Raw genomic sequence first — 26,115 nt, 5'->3', positions numbered from 1 at the left:
CTTTTACTTTAACTTAAGGATAATTAAAATTATTCAGAAGTATGTTCTTAAAAATCTTAAATAACTTATTTAAGTTAGAACAAGCTTCAAATCCCCAAATGTAAGATGTTGGGTATCGAATTAATTGTTGTAATTAAGCATTAAGCAACATAACACTTTCTACATATAATAGATATTAATGCAACACCTGTCATTGCATTCAAAATTCATTCAAAATGTTTGTTTTTTTGTTATTAATCTAATTCTAATGTTGTGTTTAGTGTAGGTATTTATTACTATATAATAGGCATATTGCAAAATACTGTTCATTTTAAGACAGGCTCATTTAAAATAATTATTTTTAACTCGCATTAAAAATGTGTCGCTGATATCTGAACTCTGGTCAAGCCAGTAGCAACAAAAAATAACACCAGCGCCGTTCATTTTATTCTTTAAAAATATTTGACAACTTCTTAAGATTTTTCCAAAAATTACACTTACAACTTTTCTTAACTTTTTTTCTTAAGAAGATTTTCGTAAATCCCTGCCCAGAACTAATATTCTAATTCTAATATTGCATTTAGTGTAGGTGTTTATTATATAAACTGCACATTACAGTAAGTGTCATGCAAAATACTAGGTATGTTGCGTGCAGTTTGGTCAATCAACTAAAATCAGGTTCTGTCCTGTAAATAGTACCACACAACAATGATGCTTTCAATGTGCCAATAACAAAAAACACATTTTTCACAATGGCTGTCCCATATGCGTATATGCTCAAGCACAAAACCGCTACCATATGGCTGAAAAGCCCTTAGGTTCCCTCTTTCAATCATGATAAGCCTGTAGAGGTTGTTATGTGTCATTTTGTAATCACTACCTCGCTGTGCCTTAGGCTGTCCTTAACTCAAGCTGCTGTTTCTAGGCCGGAATAATCCTCCAGGATTGCCCCCGTTTAAGCCCACCGTGTATCAATCATGCTGTTCTAACATGTTTTAACTGTGCAGGTCCCAGGATGTTCATTTTAACCCTTTAGTACAACCAAATTAAATCACCAGTTCATCCTGTTTGACAAACAAGCTGTTCAAATAAAACAACGAGCCACAAGAGACTGTGCCTTATAGAGATTTTACCTCTGATTGACTTAGTCAATCAACTTTCTTACAGCATAATCTATGAATACATCCATGTTCCAAACAGGGGTGCGTTTCCCGAACGTAACTCGCTGGTTCACTACCATTGTACGATGTATCGTTGAAGAAATCAACTAGCTAGTCACGACTGTTTCCCAAAACTGTATTGTCGCAAAGTGGTCGTTCAACCACGTTGGTTTATGACGTCACGCACGTGGTAGAGTAATAACTTCTTTTAATGAAACTGTTTGAGATCGAATTAACGCTAGATGTTTTGCTATAAATTACCGACATGACATCCGAGGACTATTTCTCATTTTTCTCCGTTATTTTGCTTTATTTCCAGATTCAATCATAGGCTCGTTCTTACATAGTAAAGCACGTTCGCACATGCGCACTCTTCAAAAACTGTGCTTTAAATCTCTTGACAAACTAAAAGACGTAAATGACATTTGTATGTATTCTAAATAAAAGATAAAGGTTGTACTGAATGTCAGCTTGCTTATTTGGCTCAAGATAAGTATTTATTAAGTCCACATGTCATGCAAACTAGAAACTCTGCTTCTAACCACAGGTGGAGAGCTATCGTTCCAACTACACAACTCTGCGATGCTGTTTGCGAATGTTCGTTGGAATGATGGTTTCGGGAAACACCGACTCGTTGAACTATGCTGATAACGACGGAACTTGCGGACAAAGTTGGCTAACGATGCTTTTGGGAAACGCAGCCCAGACCATCATTATGTGGTGGGAATTTTACAGGGTCAAAAGTCTTTATGAATGAGTCATTGAATCATTCACTCAATCAATTCATTCAAAACATGGATTGATTCAGGAGAAAAAGCAATGGCGTTGCGGAAGTTGCTTACTCTCCGAGTACATATTTTGAATAAGTTCTTACTTTGCTACCATTTGTCATGTTGTCATTGTTATGTGACCTACAGTTGTGCTAATTCACTGCCATTCACAAATCCTCTCTTGAATGCGCACTACTGTAAGTAATTAGTTATCCGGGTACTTCTTGCATATTGTTTTATAAATACTGTGAATCTGAACTGAAGAGGTGCTTTTTTGACCTGCTTAAGTAGGACTTAAATACATCTTTGTATGTAATAACACAAATACTTTTATTGTCTTATTGCTGAATAATGACAAGCATTTATGGTAAACTTAGCATGACTTGCATGTCATGTATTTAATTATATTTGTAATAAGACATTTGTAATGAAGTTGCAATTTAGTACATTTAAAATATGTAAACTTACAACCTAAATGTAATGAATAACACTCCACAGTTAAAATTATAATCAAGTACTTTACATGTGTTTAAGTATGTTAGTCAACACATCAAAATAAGTGTCTTTAAAGGACGACAAAAGATTATTAAAGCATGATTATTTAAAATGTTTTATTTTGAGATTTACAAAGTGTACTTAAGTGTGTTAAAAAGCATAGTTATGAAAGCGTTCTTTTTATTTAGGTCATATTATCTGCAAGTACAGTTTAAAAACAATATGCTTTTAAGATTTGAAGTACACTACAAGTGAGCATTCAATACAATTAAGTGCACTTCTTTTTCACAAGCGGTGCCATGGTTGATTTTTCCTTTGACTTGACTCACATTTTCGTTAACATAACAAATGTAAGGCACTCAATATTAACTTCTTGTTTGTGTACCAGTGGTTGAACTTACAGCTTGTCAAATGCGATATTTTTATGGAAAACTCTTGTTTTAGTGTTGCTTACTCAGGGTCGAGAGAGATTAACGGAATTATAGGAAAAACGTCTCTGCTTTTAGAAGGCGATGGAAAGTCAAATGTACCTTTATGATATTTACATCCTGGAAAAAGGTTCTGGTTACCTAAACACGTGTTCGTGCACTTCTTCGTATAGCTCTGCTGGTGACAGTAAGACCTACCCGACTCCCCTGCACCTCCGTCAGTTTGTTTTCCCAGCACAGATATAGTCGTACAGAGTGTATTTGATGAGATAATGACATTAACTCTGCTAAAAACGTGCCTGTGTGTATGAGAAGGACTCAAGTTGCGTCACAAATATGGGGACAGAAGCTCAGTGTTGATTGTACACATACTCAAGTCTGAAAGGCAATCCTATGTTGACTGAAAATGCAGAACTGATGTTTGGAGTCGCTAATAAGATTAGTGGCGTGTATATGTATCATGTGTAAAGTGTGTCAATGTTTGGCTGTGTTTTTGCAGTGGTTGTTGGGTGATAGTACTGTACTTCAGGTGAACTGACATAAAGCGTGAGTGAATGAACTGAGGGACTCAATGTGTGTGTAAGACCAACAATGCTTGTCAATCATTTGGTGTCACAAAGCCTTGGGCCAAATTTAGGGAAACGGTAGTTATGTTGGGTTGGGAGAGACACATGTTTGAGCACGAATCAATAGGGGTGTAACAATATATCGCAATACAAAAATGCAACAATATGTACCATGTGTAGGTCACCCAAAATAAAAATGACTGTGTGAGAAAAAATTCACGTTTTCAGAGTTTTAGTGTCAGTACTACATTAAACTACTATGTTGAATATAATGTATAATAATGCAAGGAGGGAATATTTTTGTAAAAAGTGGCCTAGATTATTTTTAATATATCTAGTCAGTGACAGTGTGCCAGCATATTCGTCTAAAATAATTCTGTTTTCAGCTTCAGAATCATGAATATTTTAATTCTGGTGTCTCTATTGTCCTGTGCATTGGCATTGGGTCATTTACACCCACAATGTAATATCAAATTTAGTATTTTAATCAACAGTACATTTTTTGTTAATCTTTTATCATATGTCTTGGAGTAGGAGTGAAAGGAGTGAAATGTATCGACTCGTAACATGAGCGTATCGTTACACCCCTACGAATCAGTAATTAATTTTCCCAAGAGGGCAAATTCCCTAATTGCTTCCATTTTTCTTTAATCCTCCCACAGGGAAGAAATGCAAATCTTTCCTCAGATGAGATCTCAGCATTGTCTCAAATTATGCTCAAATTTTTTCAATCATTTTGTATCATTGAGATACTATTATTAGATTTTATTTTTATATTTTGTTTTCTTTTTCATTTTCATTTCAGTTAAAGGTTTAGTAATGTTTTTTTTGTAAGTCTTTAGTTTTTAATTTTTATTTCAGTTTTAGACTAAATTAAGTTAATGAACTAGAGAAATGTTTCCTTAGCAACTAGCTGAAATAAAATAAGTTATTTCATGGCCGTTGTTTATTTCAGTTAACATTTATTTTATTTCAAGTAGCAATGTTTTTTTTATTATTATATGGTTTAGTTTTCAGATCTACAATGACTTAAATACCCTTCTGAGCATGTTGTTATATTTAAATCACACAATATGTTGATATTTTTGGGGGCATCAAATTAAATATGTCAGGGTGAAGCAACTGTCCTAAAATCATGAAGAAAAAAGACTCATTAAAAGAATATTGAACAGAAAACCTTAAATAGTTTAGCATAATCTTTTATTATCATTCCTAAGCAATTAAACAGTCTTAAAATATTACAAATATTTGAAATAGATTGGCTGCCAAATCAAAGTCATGTAGTGCAACCAACATAAATGAAAAAAATATAGCAGGAAATTATGTCATAGAGAAGACCTCAGTCAGTGACTGTGTACCAAGGTCAATAAGTCTCTTAAAATATCTAATAATTTGACCTTTTTATGACAAGACATGGATAGTTCTGGTTGCAAAATGGCATGTGGTAAAATTCCCCCCAAATTTGATTTCTGATTCTAAAAATTCAAGATATTTAATTAAATAGGCCTACTTTTTATCTTGTAATAATTATTAAAAGCAGTTATTACCGCTCGATGGTGTTTTAAGCCCCCAATGGCTCCTTAGAGGCAGCTAACCCTACCCTCAACCTTAAACCTACCCATCCCCTCGTTGTCTGGATTGGGGGCATAAAACACCAAACACCGTTATTACCCATGTTTTAGAGGCATTCGGTTGAATAGTTTCTTGAAAATTGTATAAATGGTTTCTTTTTAAACCAAATAGAACCAACAATGAATCCAGAGCACATTTCTAAGAGCTTGACACGGTACATGATAGATTTATAGAGGTAGATTTTTTTCCCCCATCTTTTTCTTGGACACTCTCATATGTCGTTCAACAAATTGTCTCATTTGTGTCTATTGTCATTTCTCCTAAGGAATCTAATGAGAAGCATCTTTAAATACAGTGTTAAATGTAGATCTCGTCCTCCCTCTGCCTCTGTCCTGTATGTTTTTATATCTGGTCACTCGAGACATAAACACACACTACTTTTCCCAGAACTCATTGAATGTAGGATTCATGGTGCTTGAGCTGGTGTCTCTGAGGAGTTTTCCATCCTCCTCACGCGGCTGAGAGGCCCAGACCAGCTAAATCAAGCCTTTCATAACCACCAGAGGACAGAAATGGCCTTGTTGCCAAGTCATTGCTTGTTTGTAGTCCAGTTTTTCGAAAACCTATGTTTAGAATGGGATCTAATTATGTGACCAGGGGACAAATGCGTATGTTACCCAGGGTGCTTCATGTAAATTTCTTGCGGTTGCAACTGTCTTGCCGGTTCTAATCTGTTTTAATAGTTTTTTAAACAGTAATTACAGGTTGTTATCTGTCAGAGTATGCAGTGAATTGTGCTTATTGAGGGATGATGTACGTAATGCTTATTGAGGGAAGAATGTACGACACTTGAAACCTAAACTTAAGTTTGTTTTTTGCCTAGGACATATTATGTTTTATTTATTTATTTACATATTCATCTTTCTTTAGTGTGTAATGTTGCTGTTTGAGCATGAAAAAGGTCTGCAAAGTTTCACAAAGTCCCTCCAGCGGGAGTTCTTCTCTATATTAGTGTCACTGTTTCTGAACTCCCTGAAACACCTCCATTGTAGTCTTGAGTTTTCTTCCGGGAACGAACACGTCACAATATTCCTCATTTAAATAATTCATATGCAGAATAAAGGGGCGGGGCCTGGTTGAGTTAGTTAGTAGTGTGTTGAAACTGCTGGTTATGGTAAGGGGCGGGACATTTCCAAACATGCTCGAAGAGCTTGACCAATCACAACACACTGGCCCAGCCGACCAATCAGAGCACAGTGTGCTTTTCAGAAGGAGGGGCTTCATAGAGACAGGAACTAAACAGAGCGTTACTGACAGACTGTGAAGAGAGGAGCTGCAACGATGGAGATAAAATATATTTTTTAACATTCAAGCATGAAAACCTATTCTAGTAGAGCCCAGCAACAAAATCAAGACTTTGTAAAAGATCATAATAGGTCCTCTTTAAGACTGTTTAAGTCAGTAGTTCTCAGTCTTTCTGTGAAGTGTCCACTTGTTGTACACTTAAGAATAATTATTTTTTCTGTTTCTTTTTGTTTTTCTACTCTTTACAGACTCGCAAACTGACCAAAGTGGAGCGGCAGCGCTTCAGTGAAGAGGTTGAAATGCTCAAGGGTCTTCAGCACCCAAACATTGTGCGCTTTTATGACTCCTGGAAGTCCACTGTGAAAGGTCACAAGTGCATCCTGCTGGTCACCGAGCTCATGACTTCTGGCACTCTCAAAACGTGAGTTTGTCCTTCATCTCACACTCTCATATCATATTAATGCCTCTTTTTTTTGCTGCTGAGGTAAACATTGTTATGCTTGCCAATTTCCTAGGTATCTAAAGCGTTTTAAAGAGATGAAACCAAAGCTCTTACAGAGGTGGAGTCGTCAGATCCTTAAAGGACTTCACTTCCTGCACACTCGCGCCCCTCCCATCATTCACAGGGACTTGAAGTGTGACAATATCTTCATCACAGGGCCCACCGGAAGCGTGAAGATCGGGGACCTTGGCCTGGCCACGCTCAAGAGGGCAAGCTTTGCAAAGAGTGTAATAGGTAAGTCATTGGAAACTACTGTAGTTTCTCAGTAATGAATTTATCTTACATCTTCTGAGATCTTCTACCTCATTATGTTTCAAGTTTCAAATTAAACATTAAATTCTATATTTGAAGTTTTCACCTTCAGCCCCTATAGGAATTTTATAAAATGCCATCATTCATGGACGTTGTTTATTTCAGTTAACATTTATTTTATTTCAAGTAGTGATGTTTTTTAGTTTTTTTTTTATATGGTTTAGTTTTCAGATCTACAATGACTTAAATACACTTCTGAGCATATTGTTATATTTAAATCACACAATATTTTGATATTTTTGGGGGCATCAAATTAAATGTCAGGGTGAAGCAACTGTCCAAAAATCATGAAGAAAAAAGACTCATTAAAAGAATGTTGAACAGAAAACCTTAAATAGTTTGGCATAATCTTTTATTATCATTCCTAAGCTATTACACAGTCTTGTTAAAATATTACAAATATTTGAAATAGATTGGCTGCCAAATCAAAGTCATGTAGTGCAACCAACATAAATGAAAAAAATATAGTATATAATATAATATAATATATTCTCAGTAATGATTTATCTTATCTTATCTTAATGTAAATCTATCTTCTGAGATCTTCAACCTCATTATGTTTCAAGTTTCAGATTAAACATTAAATTCTATATTTAAATTTTTCACCTTTAGCCACTATAGAAAATGCCATCCTCCCATTGCTTCCTGTCTCTTCTTGACTGTCCTATCAAGTAAAGGCAATTACAAAGTGCACTTTTTAAAAGTGTTAAGAAACATAGTCAAGAAAATGTACACTCTTTAAGAGACCATTCAATTAATCAATATTTTGTTAGTTGCACACAGTTTTTTAATATACTGCACTTTTAAGATTTGAAGTACACTACAAGTACACATTCAATACAATTAAGCACACTTCTCTTTCACGAGGTTTCTGAGTGATTACCATATTTACATATGGTGGTATTCACATGGTACTTCAAGGTAACCGTGGTATTCCCAAAAATACAGTATTACTATGGTACCTTTTTGTTAGTGACGTCTGAGCGTCCTCATATTGTGTTTAACAGGAACTCCAGAGTTCATGGCTCCAGAAATGTATGAGGAGAAGTACGACGAGGCGGTGGACGTCTACGCATTTGGCATGTGCATCTTGGAGATGACCACATCAGAATACCCATACTCAGAGTGCCAAAACGCGGCCCAGATTTACCGCAAAGTTACCAGCGTGAGTTTCAACCTACTTGTATTGTAAATATATGTAATGCCTTTATTACTTACTCAATAATTTAATAATTTAGGGGTTTGTCTCAGAAAATATTGATACACTATTGTTCAAAAGTTTGGGGTGAGTACGATTTTATTTATTTTTTTAAAGAAAGAAATTTATACTTTTTTTTCAGCAAGGATGCATTATATTGATCAAAAGTGACAAAGACATTTGTAATGTTGAAAAATATTTCTATTTCAAATAAATGCTGTTTTTGCACTTTCCGTTCATCAAAGAATCCTGAAAAGAAAAAAAAAGAAAAAAAGCAGCACAACTGTTTTCAACATTAATAATAATACATGTTTCTTGAGCAGCAAATCAGCATATTAGAATGGTTTCTGACAGATCATGTGACTGAAGACTCTGCTTTGCATCACAGGAATAAATTACATTTTAGAATATAGTCACATAGAAAACGTCACATTCACAATATTACTGTTTTTACTGTATTTCTGACCAAATAAATGCAACTTTGGTCAACATTAAAAAATGTACCAACCACAAACTTTTGAACGGTAGTGTATGTTATTAATTGTGAGATTGCTTTGAAATAGGTCCTATTATCATGCAATGCTGCTTGCATTATTTTGCATAATCATATGTTCGTCCATTCAGTATGTCCTAGTTTAATCTTTCACACAGACAGCTCTGAGAACTTAAACCCAGCATGAGAAGTGCAGTAAACATCCTCTCTTTATTCCCTTCTTCCCTTGTCTTCCTGCATGTCCTCGTTTCCTAAAGAGCTTGCTGTGTATCATCTTTGAGCAGTGGTTTAAGACTCATGCTTCGGTTTGATTAGAGCTTCAGGCAGAGTTTGGAAAACCCCCTGCTGTCTGTATCCTGTTTGCAAAAGCCCAGGACTCGTCTCACTCCGTATCATTTGAGAAAGGCCCTACAGGTCACATGTGGACACAGAGAGGTCGACTCCGGTCCTATAACTTGTTGATACAGTATTTTCACTTGTCTGCCCCTTATTACATTTGGAAAACTTTACCTCTAAATTACATCAACATGTTTACGTCATGGCTCAGATGTCTTCTTGTAATTAATGTAATGTAAACCAATTTATTCAATAGGAAAACCTTTCTTAATTAAAAAGTTCAAATAAGGGAAACTTATTAAAGTTAGATTCACTCATAGTTTGAAGTATTGAAGTCACGGTTCGGTACAGCAGGGGTTAGAAAACTAAACACAAAATTGCTTCTTCTTTTTTCTTTTCTCTAAGTAAACTGTGTTTTTAACAAATGTGTATATGTGTTTAAATAAATGATATTATAATTAAAATCTTCAATCTATCTTAGCTAATGCTGTAAACTATATGGAGAGCCCTTAATTACACATTACTATAATATTAAAGGTTACAATTGACAACAGAGCCCAAATTATTACATTTAGTTGCTATTCATTTTTAGATATAATAATCAACACTCAAAAAAAAAAAAGTACTGTAAATTGTACATAAGGCAGGTTTTGCATTAACTTCTAAATCTAATTATAAAGTAAATTTTTCTACACCAATTCATTTTTGAAATATAATTCTTTACGCAGTAATAAGTTGTTTTCATGACAATTTTAATTAAACATACATTAAACAATCAAGACATTACAAACAGGTTAAGTAAATATAGTGAATATATAGTGCATGTGAAACGCTTCTCTCTAGAGCTAATTTCTCTAGTGAACTAATCTGCTGTCGACACTAAATGCCTGAGGTTAATGTAATGCTGTATGAGATATTATTCTCAAGCTGTTTTATTGATATCTTTTCACAGTTGAAACCATAGATATCATATAATAAAGGCTAGATGTCTCGTCCGCGCTGCTGGCCAATGGAGGTCGACGTCCGCACACGGCGGCCATCTTGCCACAGGGAGCTCGCTCACTCGTAACATTGTGTTAATGGTGCATGTACTTTTTAAATAACCATAACTTTCTCAATTTTCAACCGATTTTCAAACGGTTTGGTTTGTTATAAACGTCAGAGATGTAGTTATGACACTGCATACTTATCAATAAATATAATATTATATATTTAAACATGTTCAAGCATCCAGAATTATAGCCACGTTAATAACGTTTGTAAGAAACCAAACCGTTTGTAAATCCGTCAAGATTTCAGCGAGATAAGAGGATTTGTGTTCGTGCTGATCACTCACCTTACTTCAGATACCACAGAGCTCGCCAGAAAGCTTCCCTGTGACAAGATGGCTGCCGGTGTGATGCCGTTCGAGACTCCGCCTTAAGACATCTAGCCTTATATGGATATCTATGGTTGAGAAACTGGTTGAGATATGTGAACATATCAATCAATCGCCTGTTCATCTTCTGCACTTTTTACTGGTAGCAAACAGCGTTGGCATTGTTGCGTGCGCCCCCTTCTGGATTGGAGTGTGGATCGCCTGTGACTGAATGTATTCGTCGTGCGACTGCGTGCACTGAACCGTGACGTATGTACCGTACGGTTCGGGATGAACACATGTACCAATAAAAGTATTTTTACCTACAACAACAACCTTTAGTGGATTGAGACATGTTGTACTTCAACAGGCTTTTAGTAATGTTTTGATTTTGCATGTCAGAAAACAAGTTTATGATGTTTTTAAAGTAATAGCTAAAGTTTACGCGGATGACGCCAGTGGCTTTGGTTTATAGGTGTGTTAAATAACGTGTCTTGAAAGAACGAAACAAAGCCTGCTCTGAAAAGGTTGTTGAGTGTTAATGACAAAGCCAAGGAGCGCACCGAGGTGTAAACGCAACAGGCACTCATCCAAAACTCCCGTGAACTCCATGCTTTATGCAGCTCATGCTCCACAAATATTACACGAGTCCTCTGGGAAAGTGACCTACTCCAGCTGTAATCCAGCCCTCAGCTGTAAATCTTTGAAATGTAACAGTATAACTTCACATTATTGAAGACTTTTGTGTAGTCGAAGTAACTCAAATGTGACAAATAACATGTGTGAACTGTTGTAGATCTTAAAATTATTAAACCAGCCATGTGTTGTGAAGTGTATTTTGGAAGAAATTAATATTTCAGGGCTTTATGAAATTTTATCACAGGGTTCAAGAACAGATTAAGGTAAAAGAGATTTACATAGATGCTATTATTAATCATTTACAAATGTTTTCAAAGTGTCTCATAATCCTGAAAGTTAAAAAAAATTTAATATTGCACAAAACATTTGCGAATAAAGCACCGTTTGCATCCGTGTTAGACGCTTCTGGGAGGTCATTATACCAAATCATTTTGATGACAGACTTTGGCTCAGGCATTTCAGAATGATCAAACCAACATTTGAGATGCTGTGCGATGCGATTGGTCCACTGGTTAGTCCAGTTATCCAATCACATCCACTGTGGCAAAGTCACATGAGTTTTTCTGTTGTGCCTCAACTGAGTGCACATGTTTTTATATGCATCTTTATTATTTCTGTGCATCTTGGCATTTCCATCCAGTTTTTTTTATGCATTATCCCAAAATTCCCATAAAAATAGGTAGATGGAAGCCTAGCTATTGTTTGGTAACAAATCAGCAACTTTTTCAAAACTATTTGCCTATAGCTCTCATGTAACTCGCTGTGATTAGATTATCTGAAAGGAAATCATCTTATTAACATTTGAACATTTGAACATTAGATTAATGATTGGCATTATTAAAACTCGTTAAGCCTCTTTGACTGATGTTTTTCTCAAACTTTTGACATTTCTGCTGTTTTCAGGGTATAAAGCCAGACAGTTTCTACAAGGTGAAAGTTCCAGAGTTGAAGGAAATCATTGAGGGCTGTATCCGCATGAACAAAGATGAAAGGTACTTTACTGCAGCTCAGCCTATTGATTTGATTTTACACTTTAAAAATGTTCTGTGATCCCAGTCTGGTCCAGAAGCAATAATGTTATATATATTCACTGGTTGTTACCATTATGTGGAATTGTTCCGCAAACTCACAGTCTTTAAGACAGTGAAATTTCTTAAGATGCTGCAAAATATCACCATAATATGATGTCATTCTACAGAGCTTGTGTTTTTAATGATAAAAAACTTCTTAATGTCACAGGGTCAACAGGGATTTTAATGAAAACAAACTCAAAATAACAATCTCTGAACTTTAAAAATAGAAATACAAACACAGACCAATGAAAGGAAACCAGAAACTGGTGTTGCGAATTAATCAAACTGTGAATCACCATAGAAACTGATGCAAACAGAGGAAACCAAAGCAAAACCCACACTTAAATTATAAATAATAATATATCCACAATGTTAAAATATTTATCTACTCCACTTTCTAACAACTTGGCAAACCATGTAGCTTAGCCTTTTAAACTTGTATTATTTGTATTGAGCCGAATATGTGATGTTTCAGTGTTTAAAATCATTCAAACGTCTTTTTGTTGTATGAATTTAGAAGGCATGCTCAGGGTTGTTACTAAACTAAAACTATTACACACATTTTTTTTAAATAAAGCTCAAATAAAACATAAAATATAATAGTACAAAAACTTAAATTAAACGAAAATTCAAAATATTGCTTTGGCAACTAACTGAAATGAGTTTGAAGTTGAAGCACTAAAATTACTAACTGTAAAGAAATAAAAACTAAAATTTAACTAAAACTAAAACTGAAATAATAAAAACCTAAATAGATTTTTTTATATATATTATAAAAATGATAAAATCACAAGAAAAACAATTTTTTTTAAATAAATTTACATTTAAATGAAAATAAAAATAAAAATAAAAATAAAAATAAAAATAAAAATAAAAATAAAAATAAAAATAAAAATAAAAATAAAAATAAAATAAAATAAAACAAAAATTATTGGAGAATGTTTTACAAGAAAAGTCGTACTTTTTTGTAATTATTTGTGAAATTTACTAAGTTTCTGAGTGGAAATGGTTCCTTCACCCACTTTTATCTAAAAGTATCACACAAAAAACTTTTTGCATGCTTTTTTACGCATTCACCTGTGTATGAATTGTGAAGCGTGAAGTCTAGTGCGACTGCACCTTTATGCCAAAATAATTTGAATCATTGAATCATTATTATGCTTAAATAATTGTACTTATATTTTCAAATACAACATTATTCACAAAACAGGTTTAGCTATTAAATGACATTTATTTCAATGTGGTTTTATACATTGAGTTTGTGTGGATTCATATCAATCTCTGTGGCTAGATACACCATCCAGGACCTGCTGGAGCACACGTTCTTCCAGGAGGACAACGGCGTTCACGTGGAGTTGGCTGAGGAAGATGATATGGTCAAATCCAGCCTGAAGCTCTGGCTTCGCATGGACGACACCAAGAAGCTCCACGGAAAGTACAAGGACAACAACGCCATCGAGTTCCTGTTTGAGCTTTACAAAGACGTGCCAGAGGAGGTGGCACAGGAGATGGTGAGCTTCACACATAATCTCATGTCCCACTGTGGTGTCTCACTGTCAGCTTTTAATATGTTTTATGAAGGGATCCTAGGTGTGGTTACATTCCTCAGCTACTATGACTCAGTGGTTTACTGTCCCTTTAAACACTAAACCCAGATATTCCCCTCAGGGATAAACAAAGCATTTGTGTTCACAGATGTACGTTAATATGTGGGCTGAGCTTCCTGCAGAGATCTGCAACAATGGTCCTGAAGCTTTGATATTCACAGAGCTATTAAAGGGTTAGTTCACCCAAAAATTCGGTCAGTAATTACTGTCCCTCATGTTGTTCCAACCCCGTAAGACTTTTGTTCATCTTCGGAAACACAAATGAAGATATTTTTGATGAAATCTGAGAGCTGTCTCACTCCTCCATAGGCTTCTATGTAATCGATATCTGCCATTTTAGAAAAGTTAGTAAAGACATCGTTAAAATAGTCCAAGTGACTACAGTGGCTCAGCCTTAAGTTTATCAAATGATGAGAATACTTTAAAAAAAAAAAAAAATATATATATATATATATATATTAGAACCTTTGGTAAAACTTTATTTTACAATGTCATTGTTACATGTAAAATGTACTTAGTTTAGTAATAACAGTTAATTATGTATAATTACGTGCAACTAACCCTAAACCAAACCCAATAGCAAGTACATTACTCAGTACTTTATATTGCTTTATAATTACACTGTAACAATGACACCTTTAAATAAAGCGTAACCAAATATTATTTTGATAACTGTTTGAAAATAAAAATTATATATTAAATGATTAAAAACATTTATTAAACCAATTAAATGATAATTTAATAATTAAGTAAATAATACATTGAAACAGCATTTAGCCTTCAAATATGAGTAAATATTGCATTAAAATGACCAAATGAAAAGTTTGTAAAAAAATAAATAATTATGTGTAATAGAACAGGTGGCAAGTTTATACACTACAGATTTTATTTTATTTTAGCAAAATATACTTAATTATTTAATTTTACTTTGGACTCAAATATAAAGCATGTTTTATAATATAAAAGATTCATTTTTTTAAATAATATTTATAATATAAAAGTTTTATAATATAAAATATTTAAAATATTAAGCAAATGTTCTTGACAGCTTTTATAAGATTCACCTTTCGAAGGACCAAACCTGCAGAAATTAAAAATAAATAGATAGATAGATAGATAGATAGATAGATGTATTAATAAGAAAATAACTAAAAGAGTAAATGACTTCATAAAACAAATATAATTAATTTTTAATTTAATTTAATCCTAAATGTATTTTTATATAATTTATTAATTTCTGTTTTGTTTTCTTTCTTTTTGGTCTTTCATTTTTTTATTTTTTTATTTTTTTTATGTATTCGTTCATTTATTTTTATATTTATTTATTTATTTATGAACACATTTTTTTGTACTTTTCCGTGTGCAACATGTAATTGAGGGAGGGGTTGAGAGCCCACTTACATTTATCTTTTTACTTGCTTACTTATGTACTTATACTTTCTACAGGTTTGGTCCAACCTGCTTAAGCTTCAGTGTCTTTCATTATCTGTTTTGACTTTCCAGAACTGACCTTCACATTGTTGGTAATTTCCAACAATCTGTCCTCATTCAGTGTCGATTGCTTTACTCTTCCTGTGTCAGTAATGTGGGGACGTCACTGAACTCTTGACCTTCATAGAGCACAACGTTTCAAACACACCTGTATCTACTGGCAGGCTTTTTCTTGACATAGTGGGACATGACCCTCGCCATTCCCTTCAGCTTAAAGACGAGGCCTGTGTATTGTAACCCTGCTGTGTGTTGCATAACAGTTTCAAGGGCAGAACTTTTTAATCATCGGCGTGGAAATGTGAGAGCGGGGCCAAAGGAGGAAGAGGGTCACATGACCGGTGATAGAACCGCCTCAAGACCGTGTTGTGAAACTGGAGCCTTTCTCTTGTCCAGACGCTTTATTAGGCTAGGCGGTCACAATCCTTCTTTTATCACTCATCAGGTCTGCTTTTCATCAAGAACAAATTTATCGTCAAATCACATCGACAGAGGGTTACCATGTAATTTGACTAGCTGATGTGGTGATAGAGACTTCAGAGCAACATTAGCCAACATTATTTCAGTGGAAACACACTGTTCCAAAGTTGGGTGAAAGGTTATTGAGATTTCCATTGCGGAGCCATTTTCATCAACTTTATGCCAAGCAAAATTTTGCTTTAGATCGGCAAAGAATGCAAAATTTGTCCATAACAAGACACCGTATTTCTAACTCGCATGCCACATTTGGTGCTACAGGCAAAAACATTGTTTTGTTTTTTCAGTCTTATTTCAGACTAGTGAAAATTAAACATCCAAAATACATATTTAAGTGTTTATTTTATTACACTTTATATAGTTGTGTCGTAAAATTCAATAACAATACATACCTGTAAAGTCCGTTTTCAGTCAGAAATCTCCACTTCAGGTGCTTGACACACACCAAACTCTACAGTTTTATTGCCATCTTTATTCTGAAAGCTTTTAGAGATTGGTTTGTTAATATATCATTTTATTTCAGTTGTTTGTAAAATAAAAGATAGATCCAAAATCCTCTCTATAAAAACCTTTAATCTGTCAACAAAATGAAACAAGAATTTTGAACCTGGCTTTATCCAATTTTCGGATTTCTGTTCTGGAAATGTATGCAAAAGAGTGCATATTTAATTAGATAATGTACATTTGCATATTTAAACAACATTTCAGAAAACTTGTAATACAAAACACCTGTTTTAATTGTACTGTGATTGATCAGCTGTTGAATTTGATCCAAACCATATGTTGTGTTGCACTTCCTAAAAAAGTTTTATCAAACGCCTGTCTTTCCCAGGTGATTCTGGGGTTTGTATGCGAGGTGGACTACAAGCTGGTGGCCAAGGCCATGCGAGACCGTGTGACGGCCATCAAGCGCCAGCGGGAAAAACATCGCCGGCTAGCAGAGGAGCAGCAGCAGCAGAAGAAGAAGAAGGAGGAAATTATTGAGGAAGAGCCTGAGCTGTCATCGCCCAAATCCACCATTCAAATGTCTGAAAACCCCGCCCCCTTTCCTGTGCAGGCCCCGCCCACTCCTGGAATCCCTGAACCTGTTAGTGGCTCATCGGATTCTGGGATTATCGGGAGCTTCCCACCAGAGCCAGAGGAACCGGAGGCCGATCAACACTTTCACATCCACCATACAAGCTGCTCCTCAACAACCTGTAAGCACTAGATCTTCATTTCATCATGTTTATGTGATTATACAGTAGTAATTGACCGATGCATCAGTCAGATGGATATATTTTTGGTTCATTATTGGCCATTGAAAACCCCACATTGATAAACCTCTATTTTAGATGTCTGTTCGCTCCCCTGCACTGGTTCAAGATGTCCAGTAAGCCTCACATAAACTACACTGTGCAGTGCCCTATATTTTCCTCAATGTTTCTTTCACGGCGTGTTAAGAGCAGTGGCTCTCCGAGACCTGAGAACAGCACGGCACAGTCAACCGACTCCACAAATAAACTCTTTTTAATAGCCAGTGTGTGTGTGCTTATCGGGGAGGGTGAGGGGGTCGGGTACAGTTAGCAACTTATGCAGTTTGACACACTTTTGGAGAGGAAACTATTGAGGAAGGGCACTGTAATACGAAGCACTAGATTTACCGCATTTTTATTAACTGTAATATTCCTGCATCATGTGCATGTCTCATGTTGATGTGTTAAGAGCCATGGTTTTATAGTTAACTAAAACGAAAACCATAAATATAATTTCCGTAGCTAAAAAAATTAAATATAAAAAAAGTAAACTAATTTTATTTCAGCTATAAACACACTGCAGTGCTATTTTAGTATTGAGATTTTATTACATTTTGAGTGAGCTTTGTTCTGTTTTTTTTATTATTTTTTTTTATGTCTATGTTTCTCATTTCTCTTTTTCATTTAGTTTAACTTGTTGTATTGATATATCTAAAACTAAAATAAAATGAATAAATGGTAACACTTTAGTTTGGGGTCCAGTTCTCCATATTAACTAGTTACTTAGATATTATTAGCATGTGTATTACTACGATATTGACTGTTTATTAGTACTTATAAAGCACATATTGATATTATGGTCATCATTCTACATGACCATATTCTACATCCCTTAAACAGCCAATACCTAAATTTAACAACTACCTTACTAACTATTAATAAACAGTAATTAGGAGTTTATTGAGGCAAAAGTAGTAGTTAATAGTGAGAATTGGACCATAAACAAAAATGTGACCGAATAAAAAACTAAACTAAAACTAAAAGAAAAAAGACAAAAAAAGACAAAATACACAATAAAATGACTAAAACTAATTAAAATTTGCATTTCTCATTTTCATTTGGTTTGACTAAAATAACCCCGGACATGACATGCAGTAACAAATGTGTATATCGTGGCCACAAATTAACTAATCGTTCCCCTGACTCACTAAAACATCAGCACGTTTTTTTGTTTTAGATTTATTTTTGGTGTTTTTTGCCTTTTTATTAGAATAGGACAGTAGCTAGACAGGAAGTGAGAGAGGTGGGAGAGAGAGGAGGGACAGGATCGGGAAAGGTCCAAGAGCCGGGACTTGAACTCGGGTCGCCCGAAGCACAACATCACTACTATCGGCGCCGACTGCACGTTTTACTAATTCGTTCCATTGTTTCAATTAAATCATGTGCACTTTATAATTCGTTCCCTCGATTTAGCCAAACAAAAATGAGGGAATAAATTAGTACAATGTGGCCACAATTTCGGGGAACAAATTATTATATTGTGTGCTTGATTTAGTAAAATAATAGAACGAATTATATATCGTGCCCACGATTTACTTAAAACGAGGGAACAAATTAATAAAACGTGGCCACTATTTACTAGAACTAGAGAAGAATTCTTAACTCGTGGCCACGATATATATATATATATATATATATATATATATATATATATATATATATATTTGTCCGCATGCCATGTGCAGGGCTCCGTAAAAACTGAAATAAAATGGACAAAATTCTATTCTAATTCAAAATCTCAATGATACTAAGTTAGGCGCCGACGTTTTGCCATGTTGTTTTCGATATTTATTACATATTATTCTTATTATTTTATATAGAAATAAATAGTGCATTTAGAGGTGAATATTGTCCACTAGCATCCCCTCAAAATACAATAACACACATTTTGAAATAAAATATAGTACTTTCATTGCATAAAAAAGCGTATTGTCTTTGGTCTGTTTGAGGTATTACCAGAAGGTTAACCGACTGTCTGATTCTGTGTTTCTCCAGCTGACTGTGAGACTGATGGCGATCTCAGCCCCTCTGGTTTACAGGATGGTCCCGAGGCTTCAAATATCAACATCAGCTGCTCTCCACAGGCCACGCCCACAGAGGCCACGCCCATCACCACTCCACCAATCCCAGCTCTCCGTTTCCCCTCAGTGAGTTTAAAATGACAAAATTGGCCTCACTTAATGACGAGTTAAACGTAGGAGAGCCATTTAAACTCAATTTACGCAATTTACCATTGCAGGAAGTCATAATGAACTTGCTTCTTTGATGTTCATTGTTAAGCACTTCATGTATCCCTTAATCTCCTCGCAGAGTATCGCCGTGTCGACTAAAACAGAGAGAGGACCTCCTAGCCCTTTCTCCTCACCTGTGGACAGGTAAAAACCTGCTTTCTTGATCCCTCAGCTTTTCAATAGCATCTGTGCCATATTAAAAACATCCATATGACACACAGTACTTCGAGGTTTGTGTTTTACTTTAGTGCCAGATGTACTGATGGCTTTGTGCTCAGTAGGGTCCATGTTTTCATATGGAGTCCATCCCCTCCTCTCATCTTTCGTAACAGTGCACATTCTCTACGTCCTATAGGATCCTGTTTATTCACCACAGGGCTCTTGGATGCCGTCCCTAGCAAATGCCTGCCATTACAACATAGTTTTCCACTCATAAGAACTTCACGTTTCTCAGCAGGCAGAGATCTTTCAAAAGAGCCAGAGTCTGCCAAGCGGTAGGCTGGCTATAAACGGTTTTGTGGGCCTCGTAGGAAGCCCAGTGTTTGGATTAAACGGAGGCTTGTGTTGGTAAAAGACCTGAGAGACACAATTAGCTCATAGAAACAAGCTCAGAATGGACTCCACGTCCCAACAGGCCAAACTCGGCAAAGATAAAGCCAATTCAAATACTACGTCTGTCTAGTTCTTTCTCTGTAGCCGTTATATTGGATTTCCAGGAAACAGTGCAGTGAAAACTACATGTTTTGAAGTACATGACAACTGGACATTCAATACAACTGAGCACACTTCTTCTTCACAAGGGTCCTCTGTGCTGGACATTACTGACACAATGCAAGCTGGTGGGTCAAAGGCTAAAAGAAGGACATACAAAAGTTTGTTTACTTCAGACTTGTAAAACCTAATACGAGGGAACACACAGCACTCATGAAATGCACCATGTTCTCTTAAAATCCTAATATTAAACAAATAAGGGTGTTGAGATGGTGAGAGAGGGAAATTCCTTCGTGGTTTTCTTCATTTTGTCCTTATTGAACCGTTTTTATAGGCCTAGTTTAACTTCAGGTCTTCCAAACCCCCATTTAATTAACATGATGTTCACTTTTGTACTTTTATAGGTTTACTTGGTTGTGCAATGTTAGCACAACATACTTAGTTTTAGCAAATGGTGGTGGGCGAGTTACACACAGAAGTTTAATACTTGTGGTTAGGTGTTTGTTTAAATCCCTTTACCCGAACTACAGTATGAGCAATAGCAAACATCTAGTAATGATAGCTGATAATTAAGCACAGGTATTTTCCTGCAGTTTAGACCATCATAGAATGCAAAATATAATGTTTTGTCCATAATCTGTCATGTAATTATCCTGATTATGTCACAGTTATGCTTCAGATGTGACCTCCGGCTTGAGCGATGGCTACGAGGGACAATCAGAGAGAGGGAGCAAGTCAGTGACCCGACGGACAGCAGCGAAACTGTTTAGGCGGAGAACGCGGTCCCGTCTGCGAATTACAGGGGTGAGAAAAAAATCAGCATTTCATCCGGTCACGTATACATACTCCTAACTAATGGAGGACCGATTATGGGCTTTTTGGTGGCCGATGCAGATGCCGACATCTTAGAGAGCAGGGTGGCCAATAAAAAGTAGATAAATATGATGTTGAAATATTTCATTTTAAAGATATTTGACATTATATTAACCAAATTAAATTTGTTTTTATAACTTAATATTAAAAAGTAATAAATATAAATATTAAAACAATTATTAATTAAAAATAATATTATAATATAATTATAATATCATTTTGACTATTTAATTTATAAAGGTAGTAAATGCTGCTATAATATTTATATTATTTGACAATATATTTACCAAATTAAAAAAACATGAAAAAGAGTATTACTAATAACTTATTTTATTGTAAATTCTTGAATATATATTTATATATTTATTTAAAATATAATTATAATATAATTTTGACTATTTCATTTGTAAAGACAATAAATGCTGCAATGATATTTACATTAATTTGACATTATATTCACTAAATTGAATAAATAGTAAAAAGATATGAAAAAATACAAATGAGGAAGTATAACATTTGCCTTTTTTATTTCTAATAACTTTTTATTATTAATTTATTATAATAACTTAATGTATACAAATTATAATTATATATTATACAAGTTTAATTAATTTGAAATTATTATTATTGTAATATTATAATATAATTATAATATAATTTTGACATGTCTTGGTGCTGTCAAAATAAAAGTCCCCTTTCAACAGTTTTCAGCCAAGCAGAAAAAGTAGTGCCCAGTACTGGTAATAAAAAAATGCTAAATATCTGTGATATATCGGTCAACCATTACTCCTAACCACTGGCCAGTCCATTTCTGCACGTCTGTAAAACCATCAGATGATCAATAAATAATGTTAGCAAGGCAAATGGTGATAACTTGCAATGATATTGCATGTGAAATTAAGATGTTTAGCAGTTGTCCATGTGTGATCGTTCTCTGTGTGGGTACGGGATGTCCTCAGTCATTTGTTTCATGAGGAACCGTTTAGGCTTGCATTGATTAGTGTTCAAAGGGCCAGAGAGATAAACTATAAACACACAGTCAAACACAATTAGCTCAGACCATGACTAATACACACTTGCACACGCACAAAGAGAATTCTCTCTTTATTTATCCTAGTATGCATAAATAATTTGAATAAACTTGTTTACACAGTTATTGAACTGAATATTGACATTATTATCTTGCTAAGAGTTTGTATTTGTCTCATGTTTGGTGAAGTTTTCGTGATTAATTCTGTTACTTTCCTGTTTATTACTGTGAAGCTGCTTGGAAACGATGGCTGTATCAATAACATGAATGTCTGGTAATATGCACACAGACACATTTGTATTTTCCGTGACAATGATGTGTGTGTTGTTCCCCACAGCTGTCTGATAAAGTAGATCGGGTGGTCGAGTGTCAGCTACAGACTCATAACGATAAGATGGTCACCTTCAAATTTGACCTGGATGGCGACAACCCTGAGGACATCGCTGCAGTAATGGTAGGTGCCTAACTTCTTAAAATGCACACACTGACACATTGTCTTTTCTTCTGGACTGTGTTTTGTGCATGTGTTTGGGTCGTACTCAGGAAAAGTACCATTGCATGTTTATTTGTTGAATTTCATATCAAAAAGTTACTGCTGAACTTTCAAACCAATCATATTTGCCAACCTCAGGCTAAAAGTATCAGAGTAACCCCAATATTCAGATTAGTGGACATCAAATAGCAATGGACCCTTTTCACAGATTGTAATGATGAGCTATTAACATTGTAAATATATTTTTTATTTATATATATATATATATATATTTTTTTTTATTAACGTACATTTATAACACAATACTTTGTGTTATATTATCTTGCCATTAAATTTCAGAAAACTAGTTACTGCTGCTGACATCTTTCCCTCTTCTGACCACCTTAATCGATTTTTTTTAACTCTTTTGTAAAGCAATACAATTGTTTTCAACATTGATAATATAAAGACATTTTTATTGATCATCAAATCATCATATTAGAATGATTTCTGAAGGATCATGTGACACTGAAGACTGGAGTAATGATGCTGAAAATTCAGCTTTGATCACAGGAATGAATGACATTTTAGTATATATTTACATAGAAAACAATTACTTTAAATTGTAATAATATTTAGCAATATTACAGTTTTTACTGTAACTTTTTTAATAAATGTTTAAATTAATGTTAACTATGATTAATGTTTTAGATTTTTTTTTTTTTATAGTTCATACTAACTAATAATAGTTAACTCTTTAATAAATACTGCCTTAAAAATAAAAACTGCCAAACATTACCAAAATGAAATGTCAGACCCATTAAGTGAAGCTGACATGTTGATGGACTCCATCTACTATATTTGTTCTGATCATCGTTCTGAATCCGATCCAGACGTAGTCTTTGACAATAACACGATTTTCTCAGCTTTTTGTTCAAAATGCTTTTATTTTTTTATGTAACTCACCCACATTCAAGTGTTGATAAAAAAAGACTGAATGAAGCTAGTAAAACATTTTTTTGTTTGTTTGTTTAAAAGCAGAGCTATTTTTTCTTTTGATATTTTGCATGTTCAGTTACTCACACAACAGTATATTCTGTGTGCCATAAAATATATGATAAAATGATAAAAAAAAAATTGGAACCTTATTGTAAAGTGTTATCACATTTTTAAAACTATTATTTATTTAATTGAAGAGCACAAAACATGATAGACATAAACATTCTACCATTTTACTATTATTGTTGTACATTTCAGAGATATTTTGATATTTAAGCTGACCAGATCACCAACTGTTTCAGACATCTGGTTCTGTTTGTCCCTCATTATAAGATGCAGGAGAGCGGTTGCAGTTTTTCTTTTTTTCTCTTTTTTTCTTTTTCTGATTGAACTGCTTTTTCTGATTTATCCCCAAAACGTGTAAAATGTCCCAGGTTTTACAAAAAATGTCATGGGCCATTTATACTTCAAATCAAAATTCACCCTATCTATTTTGGTCGTGTTGTGAACAATTACGTCTGTAGGTACTACTAACTAACTGCAAGCTTTCCTGTAGCTCAGTGGTAAGAGCATTGCGTTAACAACGCAAGGTTGTGGGTTCGATCCCAGGGGATCGCACATACCTATGTATAAATGTATAGGATAACGCAATGTAAGTCGCTATGGATAAAAGCGTCTGCCAAATGCATAAATGTAAAAATGTAAATGTAACTATAAGTAACTTTGCAACTACATGTCAACTAGCAGTCATTAGAGTATCAGTAAACTGTCTGCTTAATATCTGCTAACACTTTATTTTGATGCTCCCTCAACAGACTTACTACTGACTATAAGTAACTCTGCAACTACATGTCAACTTATTCTACTAACCCTATCCCTAACACTCTACTAATACTGTAATGAGAGTTAGTTGCAAAGTTACTTATTATACCTATAACGGACACGTCACCATTTTTAATTTAACACATTCATTTAAATAATTCCCACTCAAGGCATATGCAGAATAAAGCCTGGTTGAGTTAGTTAGTACTGTGTTGAAACTGCTGGTTATGGCTCAAAGCGCTTGACCAATCACAACACACTGCTCCAGTCGACCAATCAGAGCACAGTGTGCTTTTCAGAAAGAGGGGCTTCATAGAGACAGGAACTAAACAGAGCGTTACTGACAGAATGGGAAAAGAGGAGCTGCAACAATGGAGAATATGGGAAAATAATAATGAAACCTATTCTAGTAGAGCCCAAAAAAACGAAATCAAGACTTTGAAAAAGGCCATAATAGGTCCTATAAATTTGAGTTGAAGGATGAATGGGCAAGAAGAGGAGTGAATAAAATCGCAGAAAAAAAAAAGAAAAATAATTTTCCATAAGTTTGAGGCTTTGATTGTAATGCTGAGTGTGTAGGAGTGGATGGACGGATGCCTATTGTAAGTGTGTGTGTTCGATGACTGTGTGACTGCATGCAGCTCCCTCTCTCAGATACAGAAGCTCTTTGTTTCGTCTCAGAGTCCTGGCAGCGCTGGAGTCACTCCTGGTGTGTTATTGGTCGAAGGGTGAACACCCACTGCTATTAGTGGTGTGTAAAAGCTCAGCTTGTGGACAAACTTAATTAAAGCTCCCTTGAATTAAAAGAGTGTCCACAAGTGCGCACATGCTCAATTTAAGCACGTTTCATTTTAAGTAGTCGAGGGATAGTTTGAATCGCACAGAGAGCCCCCTTGATCCCTGCAAGCTCTACGTGCGTAGCGCACGTAGCGTGTGCCGATGCCAGCTTCCCTTCGGCATTCAGAATTGATGGTGCTACTTAAGTCATGCTTGCTCATTTTGTTTTGTTTATTTCTTTTTTCTCACCCCGTCAAGGTACATAATGAGTTCATCCTGCCCTCAGAGAAGGAAGGTTTCATTCACCGCATCGGTGACATCATTAAGCGAGCAGAGTCTATGCTGAAGGACTCATCTGGTCAACATGAAACCTACGGAGCCGCCCGTCCCTCTTATCTTCATGCCGTCAACTCACTGTCTGGTTCTCAGGTGAGCCTGCAAGTGAAGAAACCTTCCAGTCCACTCACTTTCATAATCCTTTGCAACATGATAACTACCAATAAGCTATGCCACTTATTTGAATAATTATTTATGCACTAGTAGCAGATCATTTTGGTCTGTGTACCTGAAGAAGAAGATAAGTCAAGTTTCCAGCTATAGCTGTAGGTGAGGGTGTGCGCTCTGTTCAGGAGTTTACACAACCACTATCTTTCAACAGAGTTCTCTGTTGTTGTGAGTGTTTTGTTTGAAAATGATCGGTTTCAGGTTTAACTCATAATCTTGAGGTGCGTTCTGTACTATTTTGTCCTGTTCTGGGCAGCACAAAAGAGGACAGTTTAACAATGAGCAACTGTTTTAAGCCCTATTCGGACGGGACTAGTTTAACACGGAGAGGTGGGGCAATGTAATTTTAATACAGGACGTCTGTGATAATAATGGCCAATTCGCACGGGATAAGATATCTCAGTAAAACTAGAAGAAGTGGGAGGGGTAACTCGATTTAATCACCGCCGTCACCTCCCTGTCATCATGTGAGTAATAAGTTGCTTCCTGATCATCATCATCATGTGCGCAAACACATATATAACCTTTGTATATATCAAACAGTTAGGTTCGGTTGGATGTATTAAATAAATTCAGATTGTATATGTTGGTAATAGGCACTTATCTAACGCTAAAAGAAGTTTTGTGCCTCTAAAAAGTGCGTT

At 35.0% G+C, this 26,115-nt stretch overlaps 1 protein-coding gene across 1 annotated transcript in view; it reads left to right on the top strand.

Annotated features, from left to right (window-relative positions):
• Positions 1-26,115, top strand: part of wnk4a (WNK lysine deficient protein kinase 4a) — a 62,881-nt gene that overhangs the window by 22,267 nt on the left and 14,499 nt on the right. Inside the window, exons 3-13 of the mRNA XM_082152062.1 lie at positions 6,524-6,696; positions 6,791-7,011; positions 8,097-8,254; positions 12,016-12,104; positions 13,477-13,696; positions 16,590-16,956; positions 19,048-19,199; positions 19,363-19,427; positions 20,663-20,798; positions 22,235-22,351; positions 25,226-25,396. Of these exons, the coding sequence (XP_082008188.1) occupies positions 6,524-6,696; positions 6,791-7,011; positions 8,097-8,254; positions 12,016-12,104; positions 13,477-13,696; positions 16,590-16,956; positions 19,048-19,199; positions 19,363-19,427; positions 20,663-20,798; positions 22,235-22,351; positions 25,226-25,396 (1,869 nt within the window). The remainder of the gene's footprint in view (positions 1-6,523; positions 6,697-6,790; positions 7,012-8,096; positions 8,255-12,015; positions 12,105-13,476; positions 13,697-16,589; positions 16,957-19,047; positions 19,200-19,362; positions 19,428-20,662; positions 20,799-22,234; positions 22,352-25,225; positions 25,397-26,115) is intronic.

Source organism: Leuciscus leuciscus (assembly GCF_965113295.1).
Source record: "Leuciscus leuciscus genome assembly, chromosome: 21".
NCBI lineage: Eukaryota > Metazoa > Chordata > Actinopteri > Cypriniformes > Leuciscidae > Leuciscus > Leuciscus leuciscus.
The sequence above is the reverse complement of the archived record's forward strand: the minus strand, read 5'-3'. Positions and strand labels throughout refer to the sequence as shown.